The sequence below is a fragment of the Doryrhamphus excisus genome, linkage group LG16, assembly GCF_037039965.1.
Source record: "Doryrhamphus excisus strain RoL-2023G ecotype Guam linkage group LG16, RoL_Dexc_Guam_v1.1, whole genome shotgun sequence".
Taxonomy (NCBI): domain Eukaryota; kingdom Metazoa; phylum Chordata; class Actinopteri; order Syngnathiformes; family Syngnathidae; genus Doryrhamphus; species Doryrhamphus excisus.
Window position 1 is genome coordinate 2,411,372 of NC_136372.1, and position 11,292 is coordinate 2,422,663.

The window sequence follows — 11,292 nt, forward strand, 5'->3', positions numbered from 1 at the left end:
GATAATTTAAACAGCGAGATGTCTGCACTCACTTTTTCCTCCGACACACACACACACACACACACACACACACACAGTGTCACTGCAAGTTTAAGTAAGACTAAAAAAAAAAATATGCAAAAATTATTCAGGGAAGATTGCGGAAAAAATGAAGCTGCGGCAAAACAAGCGGACTATTGTAAAGTGCACGTGCCTTTAATATGAAATAAAGTGCAAATGTGTACGTTATTGATAAAGCCGTGTGTGTGTGCCATGATAATGAACAGATGCTCCCAAAAATTCAGCAAGGAAACATGGACCCCCCCCCCTCTCTCTCTCTCTCACTCCCAACACTCCCATTTTGGCCCCGTGGACTGCTGCTGCTGCTGGGGAACATTAAGGGACTTGGCTCGGTTCTCCTCCGCAGCCACGGAGCTCACACACACACACACACACACACACACACACACACGTTGGACTATAGTGGACCTGACTATGGTCCAAACAGAGTCATCAAAACAGAGGAGAACTATGCTGTATTTTTTTTTTTGTTTTGTTTTTTGTTTCGTCCATTTTGAAGCAAAGCACTGATGTTTCCTAAAAGCAAGCCAACATCTAGTCGTCATTTTAGCATTTAGCAGCATCTGACATGTTTGTCTCATCTCTTCAAAGGAAAAAGGAGCCAACATTGCAGCGGAAATAAATGCATCAAAAGGCGGCGTAGGAGTCACGTGATCCCCATCCCAGCCAATCGTGTATAGGTACGTGAAGTCATTATAATAAAGATAAAGTTTAAACCTTAAAAATCGTTCTCAATATAATTAGATTTTTTTTTTTTAAATGTAAATATCAAACCACGTGGCGTGGGGTACTAATTTTCTGGAGTGAAATTTACCAAGGGTTAAAGGCCAAAAGAATACAGCACAACAAAAAATGTTTTTTAACGCCAAAAATGCAGCACAGAAAATAAAAATGAAACGAAAATGACGGATTTTATCGAATTAAACAAAGAAACTGCTCGTTGTGCTGTATATATAGTTTTAAAACAATGCTGCGTTCAAGGGGCCAAAGTGGGCCTCGTGGTGTGGTGTGCTAAGGTGGTCACAATGCGCGTGCTTGTGTGTGTGTGCGTGTGTGTGTGACTTTTGGGGGGAACATATGGGTCCTGGGGCACAGCTCCAAACCCAGCCGAGGTGGCAACGGATGCCCCCTTTTTCATTGGCCAAGCCAACGCACGCGGGCATGATATGTACATGATATGTACAGTTTGTGTGCCTCGTAAAATTCAATTATCGTCATGCAATACTTTTCTTAGGTTTTACACACTGCATAATGCAAAAGCCAATAATAAACAACATATCTGTTGAAATGAATTGAGTTTAAATAAATATGTATTGTTTGAATGTCGAAATATAACAATAAGCATAATAATAATATAAGATTAATGTCTTTATATGTACAATTACAAATATTTTATAATATAATATATTGGAATGAATCAGCTACACAAAAACGTTCTTTGGAGGTGCAAAAAAAAAAAAACGTGGTGATTACCCAGCTGACCTTGAACGCATCATTGACCGTTGCTCATGAGCCTCGCCAAATCCCAGCTTCCCCAAAGAAATATTTCTCCGTATAAATACTCTCATTTTTTTTAAACGACTCTTTTGTAATAAATGAATAAATGGAGATATCTGGCAGAAACATCTCCACTTTTGGCACCAAGTTCTCTCCTGCACTGGAGAAGGATGCCAACATGGCCTCCCAAAGCTGCTCCCTGGGGGGTGACTCTGAGGGGGCTCCTGCTGCAGGTTGTGGCCCCCACAAAGCCTGCACGTTTAGGTAAAATCTGGCCCAATTAGATTGAGATAAAGCAACAGGCTGGCTGTCTTATTTAAACATTGTGATCCTTCAAAATAATAATCATAATAATGAGAATTAGCCTATGAGAAATAAACAAGTTGCACAATATCGCTTATTGTCATTTTATTACATTTTTTTAACCACACAGTTGATTGAATACAAAGTTGAAAGACTGGATGGAAAATTAATAAATAAGCACATGGGATCCCTTCATGTCCATTAACTATTCACATTAATTACAGAAAAACCACATAATAATAAATAGACGTGCAGCAATAATAAATAAATCAATAAATTAAAATGTAAAATAACACAAATAAATAAAACAGTGCAATGGTTCACTTAAAGGAGTGATAATAAATAACAAAAAAAAATCGATAAAAGTATACTTTTTAAAAGTGTGTGTGTGTGTGGTCACATCTGCTTTTGCATAGATGCCAAACAACAACAAAATAAAAAAGAACAGCTCAAGTAGCCTCATTTATCTCTATTTTGTTCCCTTCTTAAATTTATTTTAAAAGCAATAAAAAAAAAACACACAATGTAGGTTCATTTCTTCTTTTTTTGGGGAGTCAAAAAAAAACTGCAAATAGGCACCAACACAAATACAAAGTACATCTTTCAAATAAATAATAATGAAAAAATACCATGAATACTTGAAAATCTCTCTGTGGTGTCAATTAGTTACATTGTGTTTCGTGTGCGTCGCCTCCCCGCCGTCGTTTCCCTGACGATTGCAAACAACAAGAAGGGAATGCTGGATGAAGTCAAAGAAAAGCACTCACATCTTTATCCCATAAAAAGAAAGAACTCAAGTGGTCAGATTGTGGATAGCAAGGCGCTGTGCCGCGCCACGCCACGCCACGCCACGCCACGCCACGCCACGCCACGCCACGCCTCCTTCTAGTTGTGGAAAAAGGCGTTGAGTTCTTCGTAGCCGGGGGCCCGCTCGTGATGTAAGTGCATGTCGTGGTAAGGCAGGACGTTTTCCGAGTGAATGCCGCTCCGGGCCCCGGAGGAGCCAAACACCAGGTTGTGGGCGGCGCCGGGCCTGGATCCGGGCAGGCCGGAGTAATGCATAGAGTAGTGGTACGCCTTGTCGTTGTCGGGGGATGCCGAGCCCTGGTGCTTGAGGGAAAAGTTGCCGTTGATGCACAGGGGCGGCGGGCTGATGGGCCCCTCGTACTCGGGGCTGTTGTACTCCGGGGAGCCGCTGCCGCCGTACACCGAGTCGTAGGCCGGGCAGTAGCCGTGCGAGCCCAGCGGGTGCGAGTTCGAGCCCTGGCGGCAGTGGGGGCTGGACAGGCGGGCGCACTGGTAGGGGTACGAGTGCATGGAGAAGGAACCCGAGCCGTAGCGGGCGCCGTCGGGGCACGGCTGCTCTGTGAGGAAGTTGCGGGAGTTGAGCTGCAGGCAGCCGGCCACCAGGTTGGTGGTGGGCTGGGAGAGACCCTTGCACAGGGTCTGCACGTAGGACACCAGGTCTGGACGCTTCCCCGAGCGCAATATCTCCGACAGGGCCCAGATGTAGTTCTTGGCCAGGCGCAGCGTCTCGATTTTGGACAGTTTCTGCGTCTTGGAGTAGCACGGCACCACCTTACGCAGGTTGTCCAGCGCCGAGTTCAGGTCGTGCATGCGGGTCCGCTCCCGGGCGTTGGCCTTGATGCGCCGCAACTTGGAGCGCTCGATGCGGGCCTGCGTCATCTTGCGCTTCTTGGGGCCCCGCTTCTTGGGGCGCTCCCCCTCCGTGTCCTCACCGTCGTCGTCATCCTCTGCTTCGTCGTCCTCGTCGTCCTCACCGGCGTGCTCCGAGTGGGTCCGGCTGTCTCCCCTCAGATCGTCCATGTCGTCCTCGTGGGCGTCCGGGTCTGCTTCGTCGTCTTTCAGCTTGCCGTCGTCGCCGTCGCTGTCCTCGGCCCAGCCCGAGTATTTCTGCACGTCGGGGAGCAGCGAGGGGTCGCTGAAAAGCCTCGTCAACATTTTGGGGGGCTCTGGGGGCGGGGGAGGCACACAGTGAGTCCGAATGGACGCAAAACCAGAACATCACTTTGCATGTCTAACATCCGTGTGACCAGCCGTGTCCTCTAGAGTTGGGCGGGGGTCCCACCGGCGAGGGCCCACACTACAGGTCCCATGAGGGAGCAGGCGGGAGGGGAGACCCTTCACACACACACACACCGCCCACATCCACTCCTGGCTGCATTCCAACACTATTCAACCCCAACATCTTCTCGTTGGACTGCTTTTTAAAAATGATTATTTTCATTAAAATTTTATTATGATCGTTAAATTAATACAATAAGCGAAAACATATAGGATACAATTACAGTGTTTTAGTAGGTTCATTCTACTCTATAAATAACATTTTTGAATTATATTTAGACTATTCTTGGTATTTTAACACCACGTGACGTTTATAAACCACAACAAGATATTTTATCACGCTTAAAATGACCACCAAAATAATCTAATTTAATATATTAAAATAAGAATTCGACAATTCCAAACATTTTCATTTTATTAATAATTTTTGACGTCTTTTAAATACAAGGAGGTCAAAAACAGTATATAGGCTGCCATTAAGGAGTAATTATCTCTATGTAGAGGTGTTGGGTTGGGGGGGGGGGACAAAAAAAATCTACTTTTAAAAATCTCACACACGGCTGCATTTGCCTCAATTAAAAAGCAAACAACGTTTAATTAACAGAGCGTGCATGATGCAGCGTGCACGTTTACACCAAATAGATTTCACACCTAATTCGTTATGCAAAGAGGCGCTAGCGGTTTTTTTTTTTTTTTTTTTTTTTTAACAGATGGAAATGTTGCTCGTAGGCTTTTAGGGCTCGTTAAATATATACTCGCTTTTGCCGTGGGGCTACAGCAATGCAGCAGGGACATTTCACTTAAAGAAGGTGTGTCGTGACGATGTACTTTTACAGTAAAAAAAAAAACAAAAAACATCCACTAGGCAGTGGCGTCGTCTTTTTAATGCGCAAAACATGCACATAAAATGTTCATTTTTTTAAAGAAAAATCGATGCTGTAATTTACTTTAACGTTCCCATTTAATGTTACTTTAATTTTTTGTCGTTTTGACAAAGTTTACAGAGAGATAAAAATACGCGCAAACAATTTGATTGAATGAATTCGGCGAGGAAAGGTGCGTTCAGGGAACGCTCGCGTATGGGATAACTGCAGTTTTTTTTTTCCATGCATCTCAGTGTAGCTTGCGGGACTCACCTGGGCTCGAGGTCTTCTCGCGGGATGGGTGACGAGAAGGGAGGAGGAAGGAAAAGGGGGTGGGGGGAGTACCAAAACAGGATAGGAAAAAAAAAACAACAACCGTTTTTAGACCATCTTCAGGGAGGACCGAAGCGTCGCTCCGTGTCGGCGTGCAGGTGCGAGCGGAGCTCTGGCTCTTCCTTCACTGGCGTCTCTTCCCCCCCCTCCCCGAAAGAAAGCGTGCGTCCCTGCAAGAGAGGGAGTGAGAGAGTGAGTGTGCGAGGTGGAAGAGAAACGGAGAGAGAGAGGGAGAGAGAGAGAGAGAGAGAGGATGATGGAGGTTACATACCAGCTATAAGGCTGCGATGCCAGCGCCCATATGGCTGCACGTCACCGGCAAGAGCCATCACATGAGGGGCCCGGTGATTGACATGCGCTCGCATTCGGAGAGATTTGGCCTCCCTGGAGGGGTAGAGTGAGAGAGATGGAGAGAGATAGAGAGAGAGAGAGAGAAGGTGGAGGATGAAGATGAGGAGGAGGAGGGCTTCGCCATCTGTCACCACACTAGTGCTGCACAAAGCCAGAAAAAAGGCAGCAAAAACAGACTAATAAAAATGGTGGAGCAACAAAAAAAAACATGTTTGACCTGAACCTTCTTTTTTCTTCTTCCTTAAAAAATAGCATCCAAATAGTCCTCCGTGGAAGCCATGATGCATTGTCACGAAAGCGGGCCAACTGCAGCCATAAGTGCATTAAGCGGATCGCCCGCAATTAAATCATATTAACACAAGCAATTAATCAGTTTAGCATTGGAGGAGAAGGCCGCATAATACTGTAGGCAGCTTATCCTACAATTACATCAATTAACTCTATAGGTTCAAGCCTGCCACAGCATCCACCAGTGGTGCGGCTCATGGGGGGGTATGGGGGGGGATGCATTATAAGTGCATTAAGGCCATGAGCAGAAGGCATATTGTTTATTTATTTACCTAATTGGATCAAATTGCGTTTTCCCGGCACAACCAATCCTCGTTTGTTGCGACTCTGCTGACCCACTTGACAAAAAATTGCCAATAAGATCAAAATTATTAGGACAAGGAATGTTCCAAATCCCATGGGAAGACGTTCAACAAGATGATGTATGTGGCGGAATTTTTTTTTTTTTGGTTTAGTCACTTGTTTCAGCGCATTGGTGCGTTTGTTTCGTTGAACAATGGCATGAACGGAGTGAGTCTTTTTGTCATTCATACAGTCTCTTGGTCTACTTGGTTTGAGGCGGGGCCGCTAGCATATACAGGGTGCAGAAGAGGGTAACATAGCTTTACCTTCTGTTTACTTAATTACACCAAAAGCAAAGTAATGTATTGTAGTAAAGGCTATGCTAACACAACGTACATCTCATTTTAATGATACTTGCAAGTAATTTGGAATTATTCCGGTGTTAATTTCCTGTTTAGAATATGCCCAGGGCCGGTAAATGTACAAGCTGTGTGCTCCAAATAACCAGCAGGCCGGAATTTGAACCCCCTGCCCGATTGGTCATGTTTTACATAAATTCCTAAAAATAGCATAAATGCTAAAAAGTGTGTCACTGTCCAAATACTTCCGCAGCTAAGTGTTTGCTGGTGTCTTAAGGGGGTGATAGAGCGAGAGAGAGAGAGAGAGAGAGTGGGACCCAGGTGTGGACGCCCACTCGGGGGGAATCCAAACAATGAAGAAGAGGGGCGTGGCTCCGCATGCCCCGGTATGTCCCGTCTTGCGGCGTGCGTCTGCTTTGTCCGTCCCAGCCCTGAGATCTCTATTTAGAGCACATTAGTGGAGTTAATGCGGGAGAAATGAGCTCGATGACCGCGCCGCGTCCAATTTGGCTCGTCGTGTGGAGTCGCGGCGCTGAGGGAACGTGGCGGCGTGGTGTCCGGATGGCGTGGCATCCACAGACTGAGTGTTCGGTGGATTGCGATGGGGGGGGGGGGGGGGGTCATCCTGGTAGTGGGTGTCGAGGAAGCCGTGACGATTCACTAATGTGTCCGCCATCCCTTTTGGGATGGAGGGATGGCAAACTGGAAGCACACCAGCTAACCTATGGCTCTCTGTCTGTGTGTGTGTGTGGAGGGAGAATAAAGGGGCCTCCATGCCAGCCAAGTGGTGCCAAGTGGAGGAGATGCAGGGACAGGGAGGAGGAGGAGGAGTATAGGAGGAGGAGGAGGGGCGCTGGTCCATGGCTGCAGACTCTCAACAAGTCCCAAACAACCTTCGAGTCACCTTGCCAAAATAGATGCTAAATGTCAACAGCGTGACTTTAGCCAGCATCGGGCTCCAGGCGAGTGCAATCAGTGAGGCTCGGATGAGGAGGATGAGGAGGAGGAGAATGGGAGCGCTTGTTTTTGGAACGCTTGCACAGGAGCACTGATGTTATGGTACACCCCGCCCAAGAAAATGTTAAATGCTAATGCTACCAAATGCTACCAATGCGCCTAATAGCAACCCCACTTCTCACAATCATTGAACAAAATGGCTGCCCCAATTCATTCATTCATTCATTTTCTACCGCTTATCCTCACGAGGGTCGCAGGAGGTGCTGGAGCCTATCCCAGCTGTCTTTTTGGAGGCACAGAGATGGCCGAGGGTGGAATTGAACTCGGGTCTCCTAGCTGTGAGGCCTCTGTGCTAACCACTTACCACCGTGCAGCCGCCCGAAGTATTTCACAACCCAAACTAGTGATGGGTGCCAAAAATGTAGTTCAATTCACATAAAACCAAATGGTACCTAAATGTCAGTCTCCGTGGAGTGTCATGGCGGGTCTTCGAACAACGCCGATCACAAAAGCCGATCACTTGTTGCTAGCTCGATCACAGCCCACAGCCATCCATGAGTGGAGTGGAGCGTCTTGCAGAGTGCTGTCTCAGTAACCCCGGTAACAGTAACCCCTTATCATGGACACTCTTGGACTCTCTGAGGATTGCTATGATATGCTGTGATTACTTTGCTATTTTGGCTCTTATAGAATTCACACGCAACTTCTGAGCGAATTTTCGTTTTGGAATGAAGATATCCTAAATGACTTTGTATTCTGTTTGTACATAGATTAGTCACAAGTGGGGGTTGGGGGTAAGGGGTGGGGGGGACCTGCTGTTGCTTTCGCTACACGAAGCGCATCTAATCAAAAACTCGTCCTCTTTGTGAAATGCATTTCTACACGTCTCCTTTCCCTTCCGAATGACATCCAGGAGACCCTCAAAGGCATCAAGCCACGCCTTCTTTTTTTACTTTTGTCAACACCCCCCTCTCTCGCACCCCTCATATTCCGCCCCCCGGTCCTCCATCCTTTCCTCTTTCAGACATTGCAAGGTGACGACCTGCACTTCTCTTGTCTTTCTGGACCTATTACACACACACACACACACACTCAAGCGTCCCGGACCCCATCTGCACTTTCCTTTCACCAGCCCTCTCTTAATTGCATATGCACAAATGCAAATGCCTATTAATTAATTACTTGACTAATTAGTGCAGTGGTATTTTAGAGCGATAAATCAAGTGGAGATGGGGCAGAGGACGTCTGAGGAGGGGCAGGGGGAGGGTGGAGGCTTTCAGGGAGGAAGGGCTACACATTCAGTACGTGCCGAGTCGACAAAGCGGCGGCGACTGGCAGGCCAGAGCGGGTCGAGGTGAGAAAGGTAGAGGCGGATTAAATTTAGGTGGCAAGTGAAACCCCACCCCACCCTCCACTCCCCTCCTTCCCCTCCTCACACCCTCACCCCTCTTGCTCTGCCAGCTGTGTCGCTCCCTGGCGTGCGGCCAAGCAGACTTGCACCAACGCCCACAATAGGAGTCGCACGCTCGCCACTGCTGGGATGCATATTCATATAGAGCGGGTGCAGAAAGTGAACACCCATCTAAAATTATTTTTTTTTCTCTTTAATGCTATGAAAATAACAGAAATTAGATTTCTAGCATTTTAATATCAACTGGTATGGAATGCTATGTTAAGATGTGTGTACATAGTTTCAAATTGAAGGGAAAAAATGGCTTTTTGTGGGGTTGGGTGGGGTGGGGGGGTCATTGTGCCATCACATAAGGACATTTGGATAAAATAATGACAGCTCTCTAATTTGAGGTATTACTCCATACACTTTGTCGTGAATATATTTTGGTTTTACCCTGTTGCTGGTCAAATGTGACGTACAGGCAACATGCTCCAAATGTGTCCAAATGCAAGGCCATCTCCGCCTTCGGGTCACCCCCAAAACTAAAATTCATTATTAACGATATGCATTGTTATTATATGATTAATCAAAGCTAAGATAGCTTAGCATATATTTCAATGAGATGGCTTCCAGCATCCTAAAGTGTTCAAGTTGCCCCCTGAATCTTTCCTTCAATCTTTGGTACAAGAAGTTTGGACACCCCGGCCCCGACATATTTGTTTTGTCCTTGATGGAATTTTACAGGTTATATGTCAGATTATTATTCATGGTGTTTTTTTTTTTTTCATGAGAGAAAGCATCTATTTCAACAGGGGCGTGTTCCCTCTCCACATCCATTGTTGAAGGGGTACAACGCATCTAACAGTTGGCATGGTTTGCACAGTGAAGCTGATGTGATAATTGTGGCATCTGTGTTTGGGAGGTGAATGATTCTGGCAGCCTTGGTAAGATCTGTCAATGTGTGTGTGTGTAGGTGTGCCAGGCCCCCACCACACATGGAGATCCGTGGACTGAAATATTCATTCTTGTTAGCTCGCCCAGACAGTGCGGTCCTTAATTGCAGCATCAGTAAGCTCCACCCCAACCTGCCTGCTCGTTTGGCTTGGCTGCAACAGACACAAACGTCATCAAGGATGATGATGATGATGATGATGATGATGTGTGCTTTAGTGTGTTTTTGCGTTGATGCACCTACCTGCTATCATGTGACAGGACGTGAAGCACCCTAGTTCAGTCTTTCATGCTCCGCTTTCAAGATGACGTGGTTTAGAGAAGAGGCCGGATGCTGTTGAACTTCCACGTCTGTCTGTCAGTCTGCGGGGTGCGCGAGAGGCTGAAGACTTTTTCCATCAGTTCCTGTGCCAAGCCGGCCCCGCGCCGGGCCAAGCCGAAGCATCTTGTGGGATTTTTTTGGCTTTTAATTATAGTAAGAGAGGATTAATTATGGCAGTGGAAACAAGGGGCCATGCATTATTGATGCTATGAGTGAAGGACTGGAGGGGGTAGAGGGTGCTAATTAAATCACTGCCCCACTGCCACGTCCGCCGTGTCTCCCACCTGCTACATCGAGGAGACCCCACCCTGGGCAAGCGTGCACTCAAACGACATTTCTTGCATTTCTCAAATTTCTAAAAGAGACATAAATACATCCAACTGTCTCTGCCCTTTCCATATAAACAAATGACATCTCAGTTTGGATGCAGCCACAACGACATAAGAGTAACTTATTATCAACATAGAACTTCAATAGTACTTTTTTAAAAATATTAAACGGGTACCTCAAATTCAAGGACCCCGGCTGTCAGTCATAAATGAGGGACTCTTAACTCGAATAGTTCAATAGTAGCTGTCTGCTGCCCTCTAGCGTAATTTATTTGCAACTGACGCTCTATGAAGACTTCAACCAACATAGCAAAAACTTTATCAGTACATAAAAGGAGCAGTAAAAAACAGAAAGAAAGGAAACCAAACTATCATATGTTTTAAAGCTAGAAGAAAAAGCTTGAACTAGTACAACGGTGCAATCCAGTTATACTGAGTTTACCCTCCAATCCCGAACAAAGTGGAAGATGTTATCGCCTGACAGAGTAGTCGAAGAAGAAATACCGGAAGTGAATCAAAACACACCGAGTTGGAAAACAAAAATAAATAGATGAAGACATGCAGTGTAAAACTAACCTGAACATTCCAGAGCATAATTCTAAAGGTTTTCTTCGTTTGTTTGTTTGTTTTTTTCCAGAGAAACAAGATGTAACATCACCTGAAGTTGAAGGAAAATGGCGGCCACAGGTAGCTGAGCAGCAGACCTTTCGATTGAGTTTACTGTGTTTGTGCCGATTGAGTCACTAGACTCAAATTCTAGACAGTCTCGTAGTTCCATGTTGCTCTTTGATTACACAAACTGACAAAAACCCTACTTAAATTTCAGACGGCACGACCATGCCAAAAGATAATTGGGAGGAAGACACAGCCCACGTAGGCGATGACGACATGATGGTACGTCACAACAACACAAAATGTC

At 45.9% G+C, this 11,292-nt stretch overlaps 1 protein-coding gene and 1 long non-coding RNA gene across 4 annotated transcripts in view; one reads left to right on the top strand and one right to left on the bottom strand.

The window, feature by feature from the left end:
• The window catches only part of LOC131103494 (uncharacterized), a 35,089-nt gene extending 24,029 nt beyond the window's left edge, over positions 1-11,060 (top strand). For both annotated transcript variants that reach the window (XR_013629986.1, XR_013629987.1), the window contains exons 3-4: positions 652-740; positions 11,011-11,060. This is a non-coding gene — a long non-coding RNA (uncharacterized LOC131103494). The remainder of the gene's footprint in view (positions 1-651; positions 741-11,010) is intronic.
• On the bottom strand, positions 1,855-5,347 carry neurod2 (neuronal differentiation 2). Of its 2 annotated transcripts, none has more exons than XM_058049813.2 (2): positions 5,185-5,343; positions 1,855-3,833 (listed from the first exon to the last, which is right to left on the bottom strand). In XM_058049813.2, the coding sequence occupies exon 2, from the start codon at positions 3,820-3,822 to the stop codon at positions 2,746-2,748; it is 1,077 nt and encodes a 358-aa protein (XP_057905796.2). In that variant the 5' UTR covers positions 3,823-3,833; positions 5,185-5,343; the 3' UTR covers positions 1,855-2,745. The 2 variants fall into 2 exon arrangements, with proteins under 2 accessions (XP_057905796.2, XP_057905793.2); XM_058049810.2 differs by having other exon boundaries at positions 1,857-3,833; positions 5,082-5,347.
• Positions 11,061-11,292: the final 232 nt, after the last annotated feature.

What these genes read in the sequence shown, in the direction of transcription:
- neurod2 (XM_058049813.2), bottom strand. Translation starts at nt 3,822, where the DNA reads ATGTTGACGAGGCTTTTCAGCGACCCCTCGCTGCTCCCCGACGTGCAG.